General features: G+C 38.4%; 1 protein-coding gene across 1 annotated transcript in view; it reads left to right on the plus strand.

Moving 5' to 3' along the window:
- The window catches only part of CCDC148 (coiled-coil domain containing 148), a gene marked incomplete at both ends in the record, with an annotated part of 273,810 nt that overhangs the window by 97,183 nt on the left and 150,226 nt on the right, over window positions 1-26,401 (plus strand). The window contains 5 exon segments of the mRNA XM_082659036.1: window positions 8,631-8,734; window positions 14,157-14,239; window positions 14,445-14,596; window positions 16,944-17,039; window positions 17,115-17,296. Coding sequence (XP_082515162.1) covers window positions 8,631-8,734; window positions 14,157-14,239; window positions 14,445-14,596; window positions 16,944-17,039; window positions 17,115-17,296 — 617 coding nt within the window.

Below are 26,401 nucleotides of genomic sequence, written 5' to 3' on the forward strand. Positions count from 1 at the left end.
ACAGGCTCAGTAGTTGTGGCTTGAGGGCTCAGTAGTTGTGACTTCTGGGCTCTAGAGCACAGGCTCAGTAGTTGTGACGCACGGGCTTAGTTGCTCCACGGCATGTGGGATCTTCCTGGACCAGGGCACAAACCCGTGTCCCCCTGCACTGGCAGGCAGATTCTTAACCACTGCGCCACCAGGGAAGCCCTGTGAATAGCAACATTTATTGAATGCTCTCAGACACTGTGCTATGTAGTCTACATGCATTACTCATTTAATGTTCTTAACAACCACATGAGGCCTGAATTCAACTTTATTTTTAGAAAGATAGCTATCTCATTAATTTTCAACAATTTCTAACATAATCTAAAAAAAATAAAAATTGCTAGTAAGTGCTAGCCATGGATTATCATCTAATTTAAAGCTCCTTCTGCAACACCATACAAAGTATGCCCCCAGGTGCCTCTCTTTTCTCGAATTCCCTTTTTGCCCTGATCTAAGAAGAGGTGAGCCTCGACTAGATTTGAAAGAGGTTTATGTGCAAGTGATTGTGCACAGTATTTTAGGACCATGGATGGGTTTAGGATTATTCAGGCAGTATGTTTCCCTCTTATGCAAATGATAGAGTACATTATAAACAGCATTTTCATTGCTTGGTTAAATTAAAAAATCTGGTTTAGCAAAGCAACATATTTAGCAATTTACAAGCTTTCATGTATATTTAATATTTTTGTGTTATATTAGTTTTACATAGCTTTTTATTGTTAATGTCTTTCTAAAAAGGCAACTCTCATGATTTCAAGGCACATTTGATACCCTATTCTGGGGAAATTACCATATATTCATGAGCTATGTCTCCTCAAACTAAGGAGACCACTTAAAAAGTAGGGCATTATTTGTTTGTTTCAGATATAGCTTTAAAATAATTTAAAGTTATTCAAAGAAATTTTATGGCAAAATCACTTACATAACTATCATCCTAATAAAACTATTTTCATATTTCTGACCTCTGTACTGATCTGTTGTATATATACCATCTATACACATATGTATTGATACATATAATAAATACTTATTATGTGCCTTGAATATATAATGGTGAACAATATATAACACCTACCCTCATGGGGTGTACTATTTGCAGGAGAGAGGGAGGAGAGAAGCCAGTGTTTATCAAATAAGCCCTGAAAAAAAATTATATTAAATATAAACTCCAATAAAAAAGGCTGTCTTGTGTATAATAACAGGACTTGATCCTAAATGGGTGGGAAGGCTTTTCCAAGGAAGTAACATTGTAATTGGAATCTCAAGGACAATAAGAATTAGCCAAACAAAAACAGGAGTGATGAGTACTCCAAATAGAAAAAGATGAATACCTTATCACATTCCAATTTTTGGATATTTAGGTTGTATCCAAGTTTGTGATATTGGAAATCATGTTTCCGTAAATATCTTCATGCATAGACACTTTATGTGGATAAATTCCCGTGATTGGGATGTCTGGGCCAAAAAGTATGAATGTTTTTTAGTTCTCTCCCAAAGTACTGTTGTAGTAAAGTTGCCACTACAAACATTTTGTCTGCACCCTTTTCAGTATTGGAATGTGTACAGTTGACTCTTGAGCAATGCGAGGGTTAGGGGTGCTGACCATCTATTGGAAGAAAATCTGTGTATAATTTATAGTTAGCTCTCCTAGTCAGCCCTCTGAATCCAAGGTTGCTCTATATCTATGGCTGTACATCCTCAGATTTAACCAGCTGCAGATTGTGTGATACTGTAGTGTTTAGTGAAAACAGTGCACATATAAGTGGACCCATGCAGTTCAAACCTGTGTTGTTCAAGGTTGACTGTACATATATGTTCATATATATATTCCAAATATTATCTACATATCTGTTCATCCATCTGTCTGTCCATCTATCTATTCCTCTATCCAGATGCACATTTTGGATGAATGGGGAATCGTTGAATGTTAAAATCAATATTTGGTCAAAGTGAATTTCTCTTTGATGATAGGATTTCTATCAAAGAGTAAACATATTTAAAATTTTAAATTATTAATGTGGTTTTTTGAGTTTGACATTAAGTTCAGGGACAATAATTTCTTAGCACTGTCAGTTAACTATAGTGCTTCTCTGGTCACTGTGTTATACATTTATGAGGTTAAATGGATGATCACTCTCAACTGACATTTTAAATAACATCAATAACCTTTTTGTTCACAGAATATCATTCATGAAGAAGCTTTTTAGTTATATATTTTCTAGAAATAACTTGGTACCTGGGATTCATAGCTTGGCAAATCTCAAAAAATCTCTTGCCATCAACTACTGAAAATGGTTCACATTCTGTAGCAATCATTTTGACAAGCTTTTTGCTTCCATTTTTAGTCTCCATCGATTCATAATAATAAATAATTTTCCTTTGAAAGCATTTTTGTAATATCCATTGTTTTGAATTTGGTCAGTGGGAACAAAATGTGTCCTGGATACCTCATCATTTTCAAACAGTCTTCTTTCCTTTATACAATCTTCATTTTTTATTATATCTAGTTTAAGGAAGATTTATTGGGAATGTCATTTTCATGATTTTTGGACTCTTCCCTTCTCATTTAATTTAGAGATATCAACTTGACATTTTGCTTTTAATTTTTTCTTGTAAGATGTGAACAATTCCCAAATAGGGCTTTTTCTTGAAAGATACATGGCTTAAATGGAATTAGATAACTGAAAATTAAATACAATTCTTAAAATTTATTTTGTTTAATGTTATGAATGCTAATATATCAAACAGCCTACATCAACTGGAATTATGATAATATTGTCTCTGTTATCCTTTCTTATATTATTGTTTAACATTTTATGAAATATGTGTTGACTGAAGAATATTTTATTCTTAATGTTACATAGTTAACACATTCTCTCTTAATATTTGTATTAATTATCAGTCAACTCCCAATTTTTTTTTTACTAATTAAATATGCCCATTTTTTTGCACATGAAATTAACAGCTTTAACAATCATTATTACTACGGCACTTTACTGTGACAATATTAAATGTAAACATACTCAAGCTGAATGATAGAATGTTAACATATAAAGCACATAAGAAGGACTTCCCTGGTTGCGCAGTGGTTAAGAACCTGCCTGCCAATGCAGGGGAGATGGGTTCGATCCCTGGTCTGGGAAGATCCCACATGCCACGGAGCAAATAAGCCCGTGCGCCACAGCTACTGAGCCCGCATGCCACAACTACTGAAGCCCATGCGCCTAGAGCCCGTGCTTCACAACTAGAGAAGTCACCGCAATGAGATGCCCGTGCACTGCAACGAAGAGTAGCCTCCATTTGCTGCAACTAGAGAAAGCCCGTGCGCAGCAACGAAGACACAACGCGGCCAAAAATTAATTAATTAATTAATTTTTTAAAAAGCACATAAGATTTTTGCTTCAAGTTACATCTAGAATGCTTAGCTATATTTGAAAAGAAATTAATAGTATTTTTAATTAAAAATAAATTAGGAAGTCTTGCCTGATTCGTTTGGCCGGTATTGTTATACTGATTAGATGTGATAGTGACCTATATAATTGCTGTGTTATTGATCATGCACAAATTCCAGGATGCCAGATGAGACACTGATGTGCACATTGAGTAATCTAGTCTTTCAAAGGCTGAGACTGAACCTGAAGCCAAATAGTAGATGTGGGCTGAAAATTGAGACCAATTTTTGGTACATTATATGTTAACTGTTCATTCCCAGTTTAAGTACAAAAGAGATCTTTACAATTATTTTTATTTGAATTTCTTTGCTTAGCAAGAATGAATATTTCTTGTCCAACTCAAGTAATCCATCTACTAATTCTTTTTTTAAAACACTATATTATGGAAAATTGCAAAAATATGCAAAATTGGAGTGAATGGTATCATTAATCTCCACGTAACATTATCCAGCTTCAACTATGAACAACTCTTGGCCGTTATTTCTTCTGTACTCCCACCTATGACTTCCCTCTGCACCAGATTATTTTGAAATTTCAGACATCATATTATTCACCATAAATATTTCAGCAGTATCTCTAAAAGATTAGGGCTATAAAACCCCAAACCCTACAATACCATTACTATTAAAATGTTCATGATTTCTTAATAATTTCAAATAATCAGTGTTAAATTTCCCTGATTGTCTCCAAATTTTTTTCTTAAAGTTTATTCAAATTAGTATCTAAATAATATCCATATATTACAATTGATTTTAATTTTTTAGGTTTCTTCCTCCATCCTCTTGTGTCCTTTTTTTTTAATATAAATTTATTTTATTTTATTTATGTATTTTTGGCTGCGTTGGGTCTTCGTTGCTGTGCACGGACTTTCTCTAGTTGTGGTGAGCAGGGGCTACTCTTTGTTGCAGTGCACGGGCTTCTCATTTCAGTGGCTTCTCTTGTTGCAAAGCACGGGCTCTAGGTGCCTGGGCTTCAGTAGTTGTGGTGCAGGGACTTAGCTGCTCCGCACCATGTGGGATCTCCCCGGACCAGGGCTCGAACCCATGTCCCCGGTATTGGCAGGCGGATTCTTAACCACTGTGCCACCAGGGAAGCCCCATCCTCTTGTATTCTTATAATTTAATTTTTGAAGAAATTGTAGTGTTTATCCTTTATAGTTTCTTACAGTCTGGATTTTGCTGATTACATCCTGGTGGTGTCATTAAACATATTTTCCTATCTCTTGTATTTCCAGTAATTGGTAGTTATATCTGGAGACTTGATCAGATTCAAGTTCAATTTATTTCGGTAAGAACACTTATTGACAGAATCTCTGCGCTTGTCTTTTTCTATTATAAATTGTGCTGCAGTGAATAGCTTTGTTCACCTATCTTTTTATACTTCGGCCAATACAGTTTTCAGGTAGATTTCTATAGGTAAGATTGCTTGGTCAAAGGATAAATCCATATGAAACTCCAAATTCCCTTCTACGGGGGGGTTGCATCATTTTGTATTCCCACTAGCAACATAAGAGAGAGAACATGTTTTCCCATAGCCTCACACAGTGTTTTGTTAAATATTTTAGTTTTCGCCAACCTGATAGATGAGGAATTGCATCTTAGTATAGTTTTTAAAAAATTTTTATTTCTTCAGTTCTGTATTGAGTTATAACTCACATATAGTGAAGTACACAAATCTAAAGTGTACATATCAATGAATTTTGACATAGGTACATGTAACCAACACTTAAATTGTCCACTAATTACTGTTGTTTATATCTAAAGATGGATCATCTGGCCCAAAGGGCTTTCACGGTATTTCAGGGTACCTATTTAGGGTTTTATTATCTTGGCTCATCACAATAAACTACTTTCGAATGTATTACTTTTGTAAATTTTAATTCATCAGCATTTTGCATAAATCATCATCCACCTAAAATATTGCTTTCAAATGGCTTATTGCTCAGCAAAATGAATTGGAATCCCCTAGAAACTATTGAAAAAGATACAATTTTAAATCTTCTTGTTTACAAACTTTATTTTTAAAAAAAATTTGGCCAAAGATAGAAGTAGAGTCAATGAGTGAATTTACAAAAAACTCAGGATGTTCTGCAAAATATTCAAAGTGTCTAGTGAAAAACTGTAGCTTTATTTTCACTTTTATAGTCTACTTAATTGGCCTTTCCCTGGGACCAAAGGCAGTAGCATTGATTTTTTTTTTAATTATAGAAATGTGTCTACATCTTTCACCAATGTGTTTTAATTTTTTTGTACAGTATGGACCAAATATGTCAAAGAAATCTAATTTTAAAAGTTGTGCCTGCTGCAACAAACTTCAGAGACTATAGATGGTAAATAGTTGGAATGAGTTTTAGGCATTCTTCAAGCAAACACAAGTGTCTGATTTTAGAAACACTACATATATACTTTTATTTTTTCTGCGAAATAGAGAGATGGCTGTATGTTTTCCTGCAATGTCCTGTTCTGACTTATTTATTTATTTAATAAATTTATTTATTTTATTTATTTACTTGTGGCTTCATTGGGTCTTCATTGCTGTGTGTGGGCTTTCTCTAGTTGTGGCGAGCCTGGGCTACTCTTCGTTGCAGTGCGTGTGCTTCTCACTGTGGTGGCTTCTCTTGTTGCAGAGCACGGACTCTAGGCACGCGGGCTTCAGTAGTTGTGTCACATGGGCTCAGTAGTTGTGGCTTGCGGGCTCTAGAGCACAAGCCACAGGAGTTGTGGTGCAGGGACTTAGTTGCTCCACGGCATGTGGGATCTTCCCGGACCAGGGATCGAACCCATGTCCCCTGCAATGGCAGGCGGATTCTTAACCACTGCACCACCAGGGATGTCCCTCCTGTTCTAATTTAAATGTACTTTTCTCCTAAATTTCATAATTGTAGCACTCTTAAGAAAAGATTTGCCTTTGCCTTTGTGTTTTTTTTTTGTTTGTTTTTTTTTTTTTTGCGGTACGTGGGCCTCTCACTGCTGTGGCCTCTCCCGTCGCGGAGCACAGGCTCCGGACGCGCAGGCCCAGCAGCCATGGCTCACGGGCCCAGCCACTCCGCGGCATGTGGGATCTTCCCGGACCGGGGCACGAACCCGTGTCCCCTGCATCGGCAGGCGGACTCTCAATCACTGCGCCACCAGGGAAGCCCCAACTTTGTGTTTTTTTAAGTAATGTTTGGGTTATTTTGTTTTCTTATACCCTTGATTTTTTTTTTCTTTTTTTTTTTTGCAGTACGCGGGCCTCTCACTGTTGTGGCCTCTCCCGTTGCGGAGCACAGGCTCCGGACGATGCAGGCTCAGCAGCCATGACTCACGGGCCTAGCCACTCTGCGGCATGTGGGATCTTCCCGGACCGGGGCACGAACCCGTTTCCCCTGCATCGGCAGGCGGACTTTCAACCACTGCGCCACCAGGGAAGCCCTATACCCCTAATTTTGAATCAGTAACCAGAACAGTGGAAAGATAAACTCAAGCTTATGGTAATCAGTGAATGACAGCTAGAAATAGCATGCATTATAGTCGTTTTAGAACTTTTCTTCTTAAGTTTTTATGTCTTCAGTATTGATCTGTTAAGCCTTTCAGGGTACTAAGTATTCTAGTAACAGGGAAAATATAAAATATGCATATTTCATCAAGTTTCTGATTTCAGATTAACACTTTTATAGATGTTTAAAAGTATTAATATGAAATACACAAGTTCAGCATGGACATGTCAGTCAGAGTCTAACCACTTAAGGATTTAGAATAGAGGGGTCTTTAATGCAGGAAATGGTTACACAGGTGATAGAGCTGAGAAGCCAGAGGACTGTGAACCAACACAGGGATTAGAACAGAAGTGAGTCATTGCCTTGCCTGGGTTGGAGGGACATTTAGAAGAAGCAAGGTTGTAGTACATCCCATAGGCGGAGGTTACCCAGAGATAGTTAGAACCATAATAGAAATGTCAAGAAATGTTGGTGCAATGGAGAAGATGCAGATGCTTGTGGAGACCCCTCTGGGAGAGAGAAGGCAGGAGAAGTGAGTAATCCTTTGGCTTCTCCCTTCCTCCCTCCCTCCCTCCCTCCAATCTCCCACTACCAATGTCTCCCTTTGGCTGAACCCAGCTGGAAGGCAGTTGCTAGGGGTGTCTGAGAAACGCAGGCTGCTCTCTGATGTGGAGCAGACGAGGAAAATGGCCAAGAATGGATCTTGAGGTAAACAGACCCAGGCCTGACATATCTTATCAACACAAACCCAAAAGCATTTTTTAAAAGTCATAAAATTCGGGAAAAATTTAAATTTAGTTGAAAATTTGGGTTTCAATGCTACCTGATTTTTCACTGTTTCCTTGTTTAGTACCTTCAAATAAAGATTTGCCTGAAATTTAAAATTTAAGTTTTAGTTTAAAATTTTATTTACAAAGTCATGGAGTTGAAAGATTAAAATTGTATATACAGTTCAAGGTCACATTTCTAGTAGATACTGAAGCTGAGACTAAAGCCAGGCCTCCTAGTAACTTATCCAATGACCTTTTCCCATCCAGTGCTGAAGGATCACATAAAACCAATCTGGGGCTTCCCTGGTGGCACAGTGGTTGAGAGTCCGCCTGCCGATGCAGGGGACACGGGTTCGTGCCCCGGTCCGGGAAGATCCCACATGGCGCGGAACGTCTAGGCCCGTGATCCATGGCCGCTGAGCCTGCGCGTCTGGAGCCTGTGCTCCGCAACGGGAGAGGCCACAACAGTGAGAGGCCCGCATACCGCAAAAAAAAAAAAAAAAAAAAAAAAACCAATCTGAACACTGAGGTTCTATGTGATTCTGCTGTTTATGAGTTTGATGGTCTTGACCAAGTCTTTTAACCTCTCTGAACTTCACTGTCCTCATCTGTAACATAGGAATAATGGTGCCTATGATGCCTGGCAGGGAAGATGTGTAAACAGGCAAGAAAATATATGGAATACTCTTGCAGATTTTCTGGGGCTAGATGAATTAAGGTGTTATTTATTGTATGTACGGAAAATAGAATTACTTCACCTTTAGAAAGGTGCTAATGTTAGAAAATGCACGAATAGGATTGAAAAAGAATAAGTATTTAACTTAGAAATTACAGATTAAACATTTTTATTGTGGAAAACACTTAAAAGACATGGAAATTGCTCCTCTTTTGTTCCTTTAAATCTAGATCAGAAAAGCAGTGCAGACTTCAAAGATATCTAAAGAGCAAACACTAATAAAGCAACACAAGCAAGTGTGGTGGCAAGAACACCAAAGGCTAAATGAAGTCAGGTAAGAACTGAGAGAAACCTCAATTAAGAACATGCAGGAATTACTGAGATGCACTTACCTAGGTAGATGTTCTGTAAATTTCCATATTTATTAAACTATTATAATCAAAATTTAAAGTTACAGTTGAATGTGAGTTAAATTAAAATCCTTTCATTTCTTCAGTTTAATTTGGAATCCAGTGAATATATTAATATGGCTTTTCCTTTCCTTAGGAAAAAAAGAAAGATAATCTTTTATGTCTGCTAATCACTTACTCTTCTGCACTCCCATTCATACATGTATTTATTTATATTATACTTAGTATTTTGGACTATAATGTTTTGCTTACATATTTGTCTTCTTATGAAGTGATAAACTTCTCAAGGACAAGCATCCCATTATATTCATCTTTACGTAGGATACATAGAGACAGATTAAATGCTTTCAGTAAATGAACTAAAGGATTCAAGTTGAGTGATTTCTAAATGTAACGGCATCATGACTAACTTGTTCAGTTTGGATTTTTGACTTTTACTATTATTTCCAACAGTCACTTCAAGATGAGTTAAAACAAAATAATGATTTTATACTTGATCTTAAATGTAATCTTTGAGAAATAAATTTTTTTTCAAAGGTCAACCAGAAAGTGAAGGCAGATGTGTTTCCCCTCTTTTTAAGGCATATATATTAGTTTTAATGATGGTGGTATTTATAAAGTATACTTTTTAAAATATATGCTTGTAAGCATATATTTTATATAAAAATAGATAATTTTGTGGTCTCATTCTAAGCTAAATTTCCAAATACCATTAACTTCACTTTTGACATGGGTACTTTTCAAATTGATAGGAGTTTCCTATTCTGGCAAGTAATTCCTAAATGTGACATAAAAGACTCATGATTGGAAATAGTTTTACATCATTACATAACTTAAAACAGAGAAAAACAAAATTATATAGACTTTGTCATTCATACTTCCACTATAGAAACAAATCAGGCCCATTTTATCCCTCAAAATGTCACCTTTTATGGAGAGAACTTTTGAGCCCATTGGAAATTTTTTTTTAGATTTGCATAATTGAAATATCATTAAAAACAAAAGCCATTAGGAAGTTTTAATTATTGTGCTCACTGATGCAGGCTCAAATGTAAGGATGCTGGAGAAAGTTTTTTATCTTGGCTGTTCCACCTTCTTACCGTGTATATACCTTGTTCTTGAGTGAGATAAAGGAGGCACATAGATTTCATTATGGAAAGTAATTCTTTTGGCTGACCTGGAATGACACAAAGGCGATGGAAATGAGGAATATTCAAGTAATAACGTTATGTCTTGAAACTTGTAAGTGTTGAAAATTGGACAAAAAAAAAGAATTCCAAGATAACTTTCTGTGTTATTCTAGAATGTAGGCTAATTACAATGTGTATTCAGTGAAATTAAAAACTATTAGTGATAGGAGGAAAGTTCGAGAAATGGCTAGAAAGTTCGAGATTTAGGGACCACCAGAAAATCAGGAGTTTAAATTCTATCAGTGTCTCTCAATCTTTAAAATCTACATTCCCTTTTAATAAAAGATGGAAAGTAAAATATTCTTACTCATCACCATAAGTGACTTCCATCTGCGAATTTCAGGTCCCCAGCAGGTAAGGGCCTCCAATGACATCTGACTTTTGCTGGGTAACTTAGTGTATGCCGTCGTATGTTAAGTACTTTACATGGTTTGTTTCATTTACAGTGACCCTACGGAGTAGGTATCATTGTTATCCCATTTTACAGATGAGAACCTTGAGGTTCAGAGGATTAAAATTATTTGCATAAGGTAAACCAGCTAGTTTTTGTGGAGGTGGTATTGAATCACTTGCCTTTAACTCCTGTGCTCGCTGACCTTGGAGCTGTGCAGCTTTTTCTTTTTTCCATAGGGTTCCATTCACATCACCTGAGATCTAAATGGTCTAGGCTTACTAGAAAAAAAAAAAAGGATTTGCCAAACCTTAATTCTTTAAAATCTGTTGTAAGAAAACTAGACAATTAAAATTTCAAAATATAAAATTACATTTTAAATTTATAGAATTTAATATTTAAATTTATAAAATTATATTTACTATGCTTTCCAAACTATACCCCTTGAAGACCTTGATACACTTTGCCAGGAGTACTTTCTTCCTTGTTTCAGAGTGACTGATTTTGAAATTAAAGAGGAAGTTATTTATATTGGCCATGTGGTAAAGAATTGCAATTATTATTTTAATATGAACTTTTGACTAATAAAGTTTGAGGGATTTATTTGTAAGCCTTACTACTTTTATTGTAGTTTCTGTTAGAAATATATGTAGTCTCTTACAATTTTATTTTTAAAGTATCACCTTTATACAGAATCTATCATGGAGCTTTACCAACAACAATTAAATATTGTCTGGAAAAGTGTCTTTAAAGATGAAATTGAGGTCAGTATTCATAACTGTGTGACTCAGGCCATCTGAGAATTCGCTCTGATTCATTCCTTAGCCAACAGTTGTGAGATTTCCCTCTCTGCCCTCTGTGGTACACAGCTTGGGACAGACTCTTAGAAGAGAGAGAAGCAGATCAAATAGCTAGTCTGAGGTACCAAGCTGTCTGAACTGCTGAGTTCCTTCCTTATTGGAGGGATATGGCTCTGGCCTTCAGCCTGCTCTGGTGCTCTAATTTTCTGCTGATCTCCTGGCTGTTAGTTCCACTAAGGAACTTTAACATCCTCTCTTACTCTGCCTTTCACAATCCATGCCCCTTTGCTTATTGTTTGCATAAATGGCTTTTGATTCTACCAGTCTCCAGTGCCCCATGTTTTCCTTGTTCTGCCGAAATTAGTAACTAAGTGTACCCTAGAAATCCTAGGAAGCTCTGGGTAATTTTTGATGTTCTGAGGAGACTGACTGTACTACACCTAGAACTTTGGCAGCATCCTGGGAGGACGAGGACCTGTATGAAAGTAGAGTCCTGAGAGTTCAAAAATGTCCTCACCAGGCAGATGATTGCATTGCAACTGGGCATATCTAGGAAGTGGATTAATATATCCTCTAGGCAAACAGTCACACAAAATCTCAGGAGAACTTTTGTAGTATCATCAGATTCAGTGGTACCAGAGGACAGGCCAAGTAACAGTAGGAGGTACTTAAGTTGGCAGATCTGGATATGGAATGTTGCCTTACATTTGTCCCCTATTCAGATGTGGAGACAGTTGTCTGTGCTGCAGAGTTCTGACTTGGTGAACACCTGGGACTGAGTCTACATGTCAGTGGTGAACAGGCAGGGTTTTCCTCCCCAGAGTTACCATTTTAATGCTCTTGAGTGCATCACAGTTTTTATCTATATTTCCTAAATCATATTCTACAAAACAAATATTCTTCAAGATACTCCATGGAAAAAAAAAATTTTTTTTTAATTAAAAAAAAAAAGATACTCCATGGAGAATAATGAATTTCATCATCCTAAAAATTAGGAAAATACTTCATATTTCATCCCCTTTTTGGAGAACCTCAATGTACTTTAGCATAATCCAGTTTCTGAGAAATCCTGCAATATGGAAACTTGTCTGATTTGTTTAGTTCACCATTTCCCAGTTTTTCCTAGCATCTTATTGATGTTTCTGTTTTACAGGACACAATTTGGGAACGTTAGCCTGCATTCACAAGCTAGTCTCAGAGTCGTGTAGTACTTGCTCCTGGATTTTGTTAGGCAATTAGGACAATTAGAGAAATAGGCTGGTCTTGTCTGATGGTTCAGGGTTGTTAATCTACAAAGCCAGGATGGAGCTTACTAGAATTATTATATGCACAGTAGCAGGTTGATCTCCTGTATGAACAAAGCCACTTCTCCTGTTGGTTTTTGTGTTCTGCTATGGCCTTCTAGATGCTGAAAATATAAGAGGGCTGACCTAAATGGTTTAAAGTGCTATAGTTTTGTTTTTAAAAATCCATTATGAAATAACTTGTGGGTTTACTCCACTATTATGCACTTATTCTCCATATAACACTTTCAAATGTAATCTTAAAAATACCTTTGACTGGGACTTCCCTTGTGGTGCAGTGGTTGAGAATCTGCCAGCCAGTGCAGGGGACACGGGTTTGAGCCCTGCTCCAGGAAGATCCTACATGCCACGGAGCAACTAAGCCCGTGTGCCACAACTACTGAGCCTGCGCTCTACAGCCTGAGAGCGACAACTACTGAGCCTGCATGCCACAACTACTGAAGCCCGCGTGCCTAGAGCCCGTGCTCTGCAACAAGAGAAGCCACCACAATGAGAAGCCCGCGCACCGCAATGAAGAGTAGCCCCCACTCGCCACAACTAGAGAAAGCCCGCGTGCAGCAACGAAGACCCAACACAGCCAAAAATAAAACATATAAAATTAAAAAAAAATACCTTTGACTAAGACCACATGCTAGAAAAATAGACAGTAAGTGTCATCTACAATAGGACCCCTCCTTTATGTATACAAACAAAACACTGTCCCACATTTGTGAATTGGCTTAGAAGATGATGGCACATATGTAATATAAAATACTCTGCAGCCACTAAAATAAATGGCAATTATGAAAATTATTTAGAAATATCTTAAAGTAAGTTAAAAAAGAAAAACCCGAATATAAAATGGTAAATATGCCATAATTACAACTAGTTAAAATATCCATGCATGTAGACAAGGGTTAGAAACTTATAGGCAAAAATAAAAATAATCATCGTATTAGTGTGTTAATTGTTGCTATTTTCTTATTTTATACCATTTAAAATATTGTATCTTAACAGTCATAATAAATCAAAACTCTTTTTATGATTTTATTAAACCTGCCATAAATAAGGGATAGACTGCAATATTTTTAGATGTCCATTTAGAGCTGGTTATAGTTTTACTCTAAAATGACTATATTTAAATAATATAGTAAAAGATTATTGAGATTTATTATGTTTTTGGTGTATAAAAATATATACTTTTACTCCCATTTCCCTAGGTCAGGACCTCCTCATCTCTGAACTTTTTAAATAACCTCCTTGTTGATCCAGGTTTGCCTGATCCCCTCCTCTTCATCTTCCACTTTTATTCTTCACCCTCCTTCTAGCCCATCCTCCATCTTGCTGCCTTGGAAATCTTTCCAAAACACAGATCTGAGCTGGCACGGTCAGTTTAATATCCCTCAGCAGCTTCCCAGTGCCCGGAGCTCTCTCCACCCGAAATAGTGCCAGGATGTACCCCGTCCTTGCCTTGCTCACGCTGTTACTTCTCCTGGAGTATTCACTTATCTCAGTGTCCTGGCAAGTACCTAATCCATGTTAGGAATTTAGTATGTGGTCTGAATTAGTGAACAGGTGAATAAAACCACATTAGATTGAGTGTTTCTACTGTTAGTTATTTTTTAAACCTATATATATGTTTATGATTGTAAAAGAATTGATTGAGATAATGTCTATTTCAGATGTAAACTGGAATCTGAAATAAAATCCTTACTCAATGAAGAGAACATTGGAAATGAATGTCTTTCTGACCTTATGAATTTCGGTAGGTTTTTTTTTCTTTTTTGGTTCCACATTTAAAGGGGAGCTTTGTTTTGAAGATGTAAGTGGGCCACACACTTCATGTTCTTTTAATATTGCTGTTTGCTTTTTTCTAAAGGAATCCAAAAATAATCTGCATCTAATGACCTGTTCTTGAAGAAACTTAAAATAATAATGTGTTGCTTTGATTTAATTTTGTTTCACCATAGAACAAGAGTTATCAGAACAATGGTGCACATATCTTAAAAATGTAATAAATCCTCTTCAGCAATTGAGAGCAGATCTAAAATACAGACAGCATCACATTTCACAGCATTCACACTCGCACAGTGAATCCAACTCTGTGAAAGTACTGGAAGAGGTCAGTATATTTCCTTTACTTTTTTTTTTTTTTGCGTTACGCGGGCCGCTCACTGTTGTGGCCTCTCCCGTTGCGGAGCACAGGCTCCGGACGCGCAGGCTCAGCGGCCATGGCTCACGGGCCCAGCCGCTCCGCGGCATGTGGGATCTTCCCGGACCGGGGCACGAACCCGTGTCCCCTGCATCGGCAGGCGGACTCTCAACCACTGCACCACCAGGGAAGCCCTCCTTTACTTTTAATAATGTAATATTTTATTTTTATCCCAATTAGAAGAGTTGGAGATAAGAAACATGTACGCCTTATGTATATAAATAGAAGGTATAGCAAATTCTATCTACTCGGCATCTTAAACATATCCCTGAATCTGTCCAAACATGCTAATTTCTCCCCGAGAATGTTTCAATGACCTCGTAACTGGCCTACCCGCTTTCATTCTTGCCTCTCCTTCCAGGGTATTCTGAAATCCTATCATAGAGGAGGGGATCAAGTTTTCCGTCTGGTAAATCCCTTCAGGGCTCCTGCCGGCCCACAATTCCTCCTGCGATAGGGGCGGGGCCGGTGCGCAGCCGTTAACTGTTATCGAGAGATCGTTAGCGCGAAACCGTTAGCGCGCGACCACGAGCGAGTGACCCTTAGCGCTGCGGTTGGAGGTCCCGCTCCGACACCAGTCAGCTTTATGGTGGTCCTCGCGGCAGAGAATGTGGTGAGAGGCGGATCGCAGCCTTCTCCCCCGGACCCTCCAGGCCCATTGGCCATGGGCCAGCGGTGAGCTGGAGGGCGCCCCGGGACAGCTGTCGTCTGCGGAGCTCCAGAGCCCCTGCCACGGCCGCTCACTGGCCGGGCCCAGGCCTTGAAGCAGCCGCAAACCTCCTCCATTCCCACCTCTGAGACCTAATGGCGGCAGCGGTCTCCGTCGTCGCAGTCCGTGGGTCCCGGCCCTGTTTGGGCGACCTGAGGGCAGGCTGGGCCCTGGGCGTCTTGCTCGCTCAGTGATGTCGGTTGGGCAGGGTCTGGGGACCCGGCCCTGAGGGCACTGCCCGCTGAGATCTGTCTCCTCAGCCGGGCCTGGGCACTGGCTGGAGGACCCAGACTGGGTGCTGGACCAACGTTCCTGGGTCTGGTAAGTGGCTGCGCAGGGACCCTCTCCTCTTAGCCTGGGCCTGGACCTCGGAGGGCGAAAGTTGAGCCTTGGGACCTTGCCCTTTCCTGTAGAACAGAGAATAACATTTTGTTTTGGTGGAGGTTTACAGGAACATCATGACCTGACCATGACCTGACCTCAAGAACAAAGGATCTAAAAAAAAAAGAAAACAAAGAATCTGACACCAAGAAGTTTGCAACAACTAACCACACCCCTCTCTCACCTTTCCTGTAACGGGGCTTTGCTGAAAGCTTTCGGGGAGTTTGGGTTATGTTAAGGCACGAGCCACCTGTCGCGTGGCATGGCCCTGCGATAAACCTTTCTTTGCGCCAAACTCTGACATTTTGGTATTGTTTGGCCTCGCTGTACGTCGAGCACACGGTAACACTCCCTGTACATTTCCCTATCCGCCTCCTTTAGTCTCACCTCCTACGTGACACCCTCTTTTTCCTACTAGACCTTGTCCCACCGACGCTGGCCTTCTTCCTATTCCTCACATAAGCCAGACTCCTTCCTGTCTTGAGGCCTTTGCACTGTTTCTTCTGTCCTACTCATGGCCCTTTTTGTCTTTTAGGTCTTAGCATAAATGTCCTCTCCTCCGAGAGGCATGAGAGAAGACCCAGTCACTCCCTATTACCTCAGTCAGTTTTTACCTCACTTACCTCTTCCTGATATTTTCTTACTTACTTTTTATGAGTTTAAGACTATCTTCCCTGACTAGAGCATAAGTTCCATTATCATAGCTGCCCTAGATGTAGGCTTTTAGGTGATTTTTCTTTATTTTTCAGTTAGTCTGTAGTATTCTCATATTGCTTTCATAAATAATAATTTAAAATAAACATTAAAAATCCATGTCCAACTGGGGATTGGAGGCAAGGATGCAAGGAAAGGAGTGGGTGATTAAAGCAGAGGCAATCTGGAAAGCTTTCTGCTTCATCACAAACAAAATCCAAATGTGAGTGCAGAGTGGCTGTGACTGAGCCCATTTTGGGTTACGTGTCTAGAAGCTCCTTTAAGGCTCCTTTGTCTGATGGGCACTGCTTGGCTATGGCATCTCTTGAACCCTCTTCCATGGGTCCTCAAAGAGACTTTCCCTTATCTAATTTGTCATCATTTAATGGCTTTTGAGAAAAATTCCTGTGACTTTAAATATAAATATTGGATAAATCAATAATTTGCATACCACTTGTTCTAAATGTCCTATAGGTTGACTTCGTGAAGAAACAATTGAAAGCCGTCTATGAAAGACTTAGGCTAGAGCAACAGAAAATAGAAAATTATCTTTCAGACTGGAGTTTGAAAGTAAGTGCGATATAGGTAGTAATTTATCAATTTGTCATTTACATTAAATAAAATAATCATACAATTTTTTTTCAGACACTTGATCATTCTTCAGAAGAAAGAAGTAACCTGCTTAGTGAAATGCCCGTGGAATTAGAAACTTTGGAATGTCCATACCCTGACTTGAAGTTTTCAATCCTTAATGAATTCTGTAACTTTACAGAGAAATATCAAAAGAAACTTCAAGATTTTGATATGCAGTTAGAAGATATATACAGGTAATAAAACTACTTGAATTATCTAGATTTTTGCCACCAAATTTTAACTTTTTTCGGGGTCACTATACTTCCTGTTTACTGTTTTCATAGATACTTTGTGACTGGAATATGACTATCAATAAATGTTTAGATTTACTATTTGTTGAATAGAGAGGTTTTTTTTTCTCCAAAGTAGTTTCCTTGAAATAATGGTTTTAAAGATTTTTATAAGGTTGAAACTTGATGAAAATATCCCTCTTATTTATCTCTTTACTACACAGGTAAGAAATAGTTTTCAAACATGAATTTTTGATAACTATGAATTTTTATTTCAAGATGTGAAGCTCTTCTTCAATGGAAATTTACAAATCAGTACTAAAAATTGATTACAATGGAAAATATACCCATGGAATTATGTTACTTGTAATCTACTGTGATTTTGCCCTATAGTGAACACAAAGTATGTTTTATAAATTTTTTTTTTAGAAATTGAAGTTTAAAAAAGTGCATTTGCAATATTGTGTTATTTTCATGTATACAGCAAAGTAACTCAGTTATATATATACATATTTTTTCAGATTATCTTCCATAATAGGTTGTTATAAGATATTGAATATAGTTCTCTGTGCTATACTGTAAATCCTTGTTGCTTATCTATTTTATGTATAATAGTTTATATGAGTTAATCCCAAACTCCTAATTTTTCCCTCCCTGTCCCTCCCTTTCCCCTTTGGTAACCATAAGTTTGTATTCTATGTCTGTGAGTCTGTTTCTTGTTTGTATATAGATTCATTTGCATTATTTTTTAGATTCCACATATAAGTGATAGTATATAATATTCGTCTTTCTCTGTCTGATTTAATTGACTTAGTATGGTATTCTCTAGGTCCCATCCTTGTTGCTGCAAATAGCAATAAGAAAATGCACTTTCGATTGTATCCTGAGAATGACAATCCTCTTCTGAATGACAACTATAATGTTAACTGACTTAAAATTCAGTGTCAGCAGGGCCATCTTCTCTAGTGTAAATTTTATATTAAAATTCATTTAATGAACAAACCCAGAAATGCCACCCTGGGTCAGAGCAATAGTCTACTTCATGTAGTTTTCTGTATATGAAGTTTCTGGGAAACGTTTTGTAGCAAAATATGCTTTTTATTATATTGACCTCAAAAATTTCCCCGAAGAATATATACCTGAAAAGAAAGGAAAACTATTGAAGGGACACATGTATAGTAAATTAGCAATAGAAGTAAAAGGCTCTTCCTTTGAAATGAAAGAAGATGAATATGACAAGTATTAGTATTTCTTATATATATATATTTTAAATTAATTTATTTTAGTTTTTGGCTGCATTGGGTCTTCGTTGCTGCATGTGGGCTTTCTCTAGTTGTGGCGGGTGGTGGCTACTCTTCGTTGCGGTGCGCGGGCTTCTTATTGTGGTGGCTTCTTGTTGCGGCTCTCGGTGCATGGGCTTCATTAGTTGCGGCATGTGGGCTCAGTAGTTGTGACTCGCAGACTCTAGAGCGCAGGCTCAGTAGTTGTGACTCATGGGCTCTAGAGTGCAGGCTCAGTAGTTGTGGCTCACGGGCTGTAGAGCACAGGCTCAGTAGTTGTGGTGCACAGGCTTAGTTGCTCCATGATATGTGGGATCTTCCCGGACCAGGGATTGAACCTGTGTCCCCTGCACTGGCAGGCAGATTCTTAACCACTGCGCCACCAGGGAAGTCCCTAAATGGGCTGTTTTGAATAAATAGAGGTGGTGGGCATCAGAAATCTGTGGCTGGTGGGGAGTAAGGCATGTAAATGCACTGTTCTAACTAGCGCAGTGAATTATATATTCAATTGTAATATTTACTGGACTCTCATTTGCCAATATCTGCCATTATTTTGATAAGGCCATTTCCCCTTTTGGTTCTAGTTATTAGGCCTTGTGAGAATTCACATAGATTGTATACATATATGTGTACACCTGCACAAGTGAGTGTGTGCATATTTTAAACAGGTGCCTACTGCTACAACATAAGAAGGCTGAAAGATCTAGGGGACATTTTTAAATTGTGAGAAATTTTCGTTGGGCTAAAGGCAGTGGACATCATGGTTAATCCCCAATATTTATTTTAATTCCTCCTATTTTGTAGCAGCTTGCCAGTTTGGGTTGGAATGACTCCAACCCCAGATCCAAAGGTAGACCCTGATTGGGAGTGTGCACCAGTCCATAACTTCATTCCCCCCGGTCACAACAATTAGCTCAGGGTGGTCCAAATCTAGGCAAAGCTCAGAACTTTTGTTAGATACTTGTGAGGGGTAGTGCATTTTCTTCCCTGTGGATCTACCAGGAAAGTACATGGCTGTGGTTGCTGCTGGCAGCCATCTTGTGAATGAAGGACAACAGCACGCAAGGAGAGGAGAGGGCCCAGACAGTCATGGGGAAACTGGTCTGGTACCGTGTTTGAACTGCATGGGAAGCCAACCTCACTGCTGAATTTTCAAGGGCAATTAATCCATATTAATGTCTTAAACCAGTTTGAGTATAAAATTCCTAATTTTATATAATAGTTGATTTGATTTCAAAATATCCATGACTCATGAAATTAATCTGTCAATTTAGTACAATTGCAATTGAAGAATTGTTCAACATTATTCCAAAATTTATTAGGAAGATTAAGCTTGTAAAATCACCCAAAGTGAAGAATAACTTCTTCAAAATGAAGAATAGGGTGGGGGAATGGTAAAACTTGCACAGCCAAATATAAATATATATTTTAATATCACAGTATATTAGGAAGTTCATATGTCTGTAGCAGATCAATGGAACAAAATAGAAATACAGAAAACAGAAAATATCTATAATAATTTAATTTATTATAAAGGTAAAATTTTTATACTGTGAGGGATTATTTATATGACAGCACTAAATAACAGGGAATTAGAAAGTTAGGTTAGATCTCTTATTCCTTATGACTCAGTAAACTCCAGGTGCATAAAATGTGAAGAAGAAAATAATCATAAAAGAATTAGATAAAAATAAAAACAAGTATTAAATAATCTTGGAGTGGAGAAGGCCTTTTAAAAACACGTTACCTGCAGTGAAAATCATAAAGAAAAAAATTAAATAAATGCAATGACATAAACATTTAATAAAATATAATGAGATGTTTCCTCAGGCAAGTATTAAATCTTTAAAGAATCAAAGGGACTTCCAGTTCTCTGTCCAGCAAGTAAGGAGCTTAGAATTTGCCACTCTGCTCTAATGAGGAGTAGAAAGCTGAACAAACTGGAAAATCAACAACTCTTCTTAACTACCTCAGAGAAGTTAGGTCACAGGGCAAACCACTGCCCCCAGAGCTGGAGACACAGGTGATACAGAGAATCACAAATTACCTGAGAGGAAACTGGTTTAGCAGAAACCTTCAGGGGAACCAATGTTGGGATAGGAACACCTGGACTATAATTGAGGAATTGCTTGAAGCTGAGTTGTGGACAACTTTGAGAGTTAAAAACTCTAGGGGGCCTTAGTTAAGGGGGATGTCAGCACACTTTTGTGAGTTTTGCCTCAAGAAGTTCTACCAGGTACCCACAGTGAATATCTGAGAAAAATCCCCTCATGCCTCTGACAAGGGAGGGGAAAATGAACCGTTTGGAAATACTCCAGAGCATTCTGTTCTTAACAAAGGCTGCCCTCAGGAGAAACTATTTTATTGGAGCCTAAATTGCTACAGTTTTATCAGAACCTAACCTACCTGGGGGCAGGAAAATACACAAGTCCAGCAGCGCTAGCCTTACATGTTGGGGACGGAAATACCCAACTCCAGCCATCCTGTCCCACCAAAGGGAGGGAAAACTGAGAAGGATTTGTAGAGTTCATAGTCCCCAGATTTTCGACTGTGCTAAGGGTCAGTGCCCCTAACCCTCCCCTCCCTACCCTTCTTCCATGTTGTCAGAAGGTCAACTGTATACTTGAATATACAGTGATTTATTTTTAGTTATTCATTGTAGTAGCTGAAGACTGAGGAAACAATCTTAATGTCAATAGGACCTAGTTTTGTAGATTATTGTACAACCATACAATGTATTATTTTCCAGATTAAAAACAAAAAACGATGTAGGGAATTCCCTGGTGGTGCAGTGGTTAGGGCTCCACACTTTCAGTGCCGGGGGCCTGGGTTCAATCCCTGGTCGGGAAACTAAGATTGTGCAAGCCACGCAGTGTGGCCAAAAAAAAAAAAAAAAAAAAGTAAATACTTAGCATTCACTGATATGGAACACTTTCCAGGGGTCAGGATTAAGGTGTGATATAAGGTTAATAAGCAAGCCTTATATACAATGTACAGTACACATTGTGTAAAACAGGAAAAAGTAAAACACATACATATACATATTTGCTTTTATATGTCTGAAAAAATATGCAGAAATTGATAACATTTGTTGCCTTTGGGAATGGAAGCTAGATGCCTGGGTGGGGGGGAATGTGAGGGAGAATTTTTATTGTAACTCCCCCCTTTTATTATACCTTTAGAATTTTGAAGCCTGTGAATATACTGTCTATCCTAAAAACAAGGAATTTTTTAAGGAAAAAAATAAGGGTAAAAAACAAATGACAAATAGGAAACGTTGGCAAATATCAGGCACAAAAGATTAAAATCTCTAACATATAAAAACACTTTGCAAAATTAATTGTTGAACAGCCAGAAGAGAAAAGGGACAAAAGAGAGGAAGAAGTGACTTATCATTCATATTTTCCACAAATATTTGTTGAGCAATTACTGGCATAAAATAAACAAAAGCCCCTGTACTCATGAGGTAGGTTGGAGACACACAACGAACTATAAACACCCTAGGTAAGTAAATTATCCACGGTAGTATATTAGAAGGTGATAAGTACTATGGAACAATAGTGATTAGAGGAAAAGAGAAGTTGCTGGGATTGTGGGGGAGGGGACAGACTGCAGTGTTTTTTTTGATTCTTTTTGCACGTGGACCATTTTTAAAGTCCTTATTGAATTTGTTACAATACTGCTTCTGTTTTATATGTTTTGGTTATTTGGCCACCAGGCCTGTGAGACCTTAGCACACCGACCAGGGATGGAACCCGCAACCCCCCGCATTGGAAGGTGAAGTCTTAAGCACTGGACCGCCAGGGAAGTCCCAACAGGTTGCAAATTTGAATAGAAGTTTGGGGATAGTCCTGGTTGAGGAATCGACAGTGAAGGAAAGTCATGAAGGGGGTGAGAGGGCTAGCCATGCAGAAATATGCGGTATGAGTGTTCTAGCCAGTGTTTACTGAGGTGGGCATGTTTCTGGCAAGAGGCTTGTGTGGCGGGAATAGAGTGATAGACGGGGAGAGGAGTAGAAGGTATGGTCAAAGAAGTAAGGGTGAGGGTGGGACATTTAGAGCCTGGTAGCCGTTTATAAAACTTATGATTTTACTCTGAGTGATATGGGAAGCTACTGGAAGCAGAAGTGTGAGGAAGTGTGCTAACTAGACCTAACTTACGTTTTAGCTGAATCACTTTGGCAGTTATTGTGTTTAAGATGGAGGAAAGGAGGGCCAAGAAAAGACTGAACCCTTAGAAAGTTAATTAAACCCAGGTGGGATATAAGGGTGGCCTGCATCAGGAAGTGGAGATGGTGTGAAATAGTCAGCTTTTGGACACATTTTAAAGGTAAAGCCAACAGCATCTGCTGACAGACTTAAAATAAGGTATGTGAGAAAAAGAAAACAACAGAATAGTCCAAAATTTTGTGGTTGAGCAACTGGAAGGATGAAGTTACCATCAACTGAGTTGGGGAAGATTGTAAGCAAAGCAGAGGGGGAAATCAGGCATTCAGGTTTGGACATGTTGAATTTGATGCTATCAGATGTCCAAATACAGACTTTATGAAGGCAGTCAGTTATATGAGTTTGGAGTTCAGGAGAGAAATGTGAGCTGGAGATACATGTTTGTGAGTCACCAGCATGAAATTGGATGTGATCACCAAAAGAGTGTGAAGGGACAAAGGAGAGGATCAAAGACTAGTTCCTTGTGAAGCTGCACAGCTCAGATAGGATTTGCACACAGCCAGAACTCTGACTGGGACTTGAACACTCGGGCTGAGACTTTTACTCAGCCAAAACTCGGATTGGGACATGAATCCATGGGCTGGGACTCAAACCCACGGTCTTTCAATTGAGATTGCACACCTGGTCTCAGGACTTAATGAAGCTCAGGGTCTTTATGTCTCAGTGCAGGAGGAATTCAGGGAGAAGCAAAGTGATAGGTAAGAAGTGAATTTTATTTAGAGAGCTACACATTCCATAGACAGAATGCTGTCAGTCCCAGAAGGTGAGAGCAGCCCCAGAATATGGGATGGTTAGTTTTTACAGGCTGGGTAATTTCATAGGCTAGTAAGTGGGAGGATTATTCCAACTATTTTGGGGAAGGGGCAGGGATTTCCAGGAATTGGGCCACCACCCACTTTTTGCCTTTTATGGTCAGCCTCAGAACTGTCATCGTGCCTGTGGGTGTGTCATTTAGCATATGCTAATGCATTACAATGTGTGTATAATGAGGCTCAAGGTCTACCGGGAGTCAAATCTTCCAACATCTTGGACCTAGTTGGTTCTAACCAGTTTATGTCATATCCTTAAAGGCGATGTCATTCTTTTAAAGGTTGTGCCCTGCCCCCTTTCCTCCTGTTTCACTTGGGTCTGCTGGCATTACATTGTCAGCAAGAAGGGTAACCAACAAAGGACACTGAGGGAAGGTCTGTGAGATACAAAGAAATGCAAGAGTGTGCTGTCCCAGAAGGTAAGGGAAGAGGGAGTGGGCAGCACCGTGAGGAGGAGGGGCGATCCACTGAGTAAATGTTGCTAGGTCAAATAAAATAGGACTGATGGTTGACTGCTGGCTCCACATGGAGGTCTTTGGTGACCATTTTCACTGAAGAAGTGGGAACAGATGCACAACTGGGTTGAGTTCAAGTGAATGAGAGGAAACAATTGAAGGCAATGAGCATAGATAACTCTTTTGCGAAGTTATCTTACAAAGGAGAGCTAGAAAGTAAGGTCAGACTTTTATGTTGTGGTTTTGTCTTTTGTTTTGCTTAAAATGGGACAAATATTAGTATGTTTGATGCCGATGAGAATAATCCAGTAACAAGATTTAGTGCACAACTGGAGGAATAAGCATGAATGTTTCATCTACTACAGTAACGGGTGGGGATGCAAGATTCTATGGTCAGATGCTGGGAGGTGAATTGATATCCTCATGGCAGTCCATGGAACTCTGGATGGTAATTCTAAATACAAATGACAGAGAAATTTTTGAAAACCTCTCTACTCATCAAAGCAATGAAAAATTTTAAAATACTCAGATTTTTACCTATAAAATGGTAAAACACAAAAGAAGTTTTTAAGAATCTTTCTTATTTATTTATTTTTGGCTGTGTTGGGTCTTCATTGCTGTGCGTGGGCTTTCTCTACTTGTGGTGAGCGGGGGTGCGTGGGCTTCTCATTGTCATGGCTTCTCTTGTTGTGGAGCATGGGCTCTAGGCGCGCAGGCTTCAGTAGTTGTGGCACATGGGCTCAGTAGTTGTGGCTTGCGGGCTCTAGAATGCAGGCTCGGTAGTTGGGGCGCATGGGCTTAGTTGCTCCGCAGCATGTGGGATTTTCCCGGGCCAGGGCTCGAACCCGTGTCCCTTGCATTGGCAGGCAGATTCTTAACCACTGTGCCACCAGGGAAGCCCAAAACAAAAGAAATTTATGCAAGTTTAAAAATATGGAAGAAATGGGCATTTTTATACAGGACTAGTGACTAAACACTTTTGGAAGACAATCTGGCAATAGGTCATCAAATATCTTTATAAGTGTAAATTCTCTTTGTCTCTTTAGCAATAATCTTAAAGGAAATAATCATAGAAGTGAAATAAATAGTTGGCTTCAGGGTGTTCAATATTGTATTTCTTTCTTAAGTGATAGTAAAATCTTCAAAATGATGAAATAGCCAACAAATAGCTTCATCAATTATGATATATCCACACAATGGAATACCACAGTCATTAAGAATTATATTAAAGAATTTTAATGGCACAGGTAGTTGCAATAATTTGCTGTGCAATTAAAAATCAGGCCACAAAATAGCTTGCATAACATGGGTTCTCTTTTTTTTTTCCCTTTCCCTCTGAAAGTGTTACATCCATTTAGCCACAGAAAAAAAAAGACTGAGAGGTTATCCACCCAAATAAACAATAACAATAGCTGTCCCCAGGTAGTAACATTATAAATAATTTTGGCATACATACTGTTTCTATCTTATAAAGCAAAAATACAGATTTTTAAAAATCTAAGATAAAGAGGGAAAATGGAACCATTGATATTTATTGAGTGCCTATTACATGACATGACAAGTACATGTAATTTTAATCCTCAATACACCCCATTTCAAAAGCTCTATTTCACAGATTTGTTTTACAGCTGCAGCTGTAGATGAGCAATTTTCCCAAAATTTCTGAACTAGTAGATAGCTGAGCAGGAATGAGTTTCTTCTGCTCATCTGAATAGAAAGCTTCTCCCTCACACCACACTACTTCAAGCATGTATATGCACCAGGATGTTGGTAAATTGGGTTGACTACTAGAGCAGTGCTATTTAATAGAAGTAGGATGTGAGCCACATTCATAATTTAAAATTTTTATGTAGCCATATTAAAATATTTTAAAAGATACAATGTATTATGGTAGTATATTTTAACTTAATAGTGCCAAGATATAATTTCAATGTAAATCAGCATTTAATTATTAATGAGATATATTACATTTTTTTTTCATACAAAGTCTTTGAAATCTGGTTTGCACTTCACACCACAGCACACCTGAATTGGGACTAGCCACATTTCAAGTGCCGAATAGACACTTGTGTCTAGTAGCTTCTATCTTGGACAACAGACCTTTAAAGGATATTGTCTTTTACTAACACATTTTTTTAAGAATTGGCTGCAATCGAACCTATTTATTTATTCAGTATGTTTGTGAAGCTATTTAGATTCTATTTGGGCTGTATTTCATTAGTAACATGAAGACAGTTTAATTGCTTGTTTTAGACTCAGATGAGATTGTGGCTTTAATTTTCTAACATTTGGATGAGTT

The sequence above is a fragment of the Grampus griseus genome (genome assembly GCF_964374135.1).
Source record: "Grampus griseus genome assembly, chromosome: 7".
In the NCBI taxonomy this organism is placed as follows: Eukaryota; Metazoa; Chordata; class Mammalia; order Artiodactyla; family Delphinidae; genus Grampus; species Grampus griseus.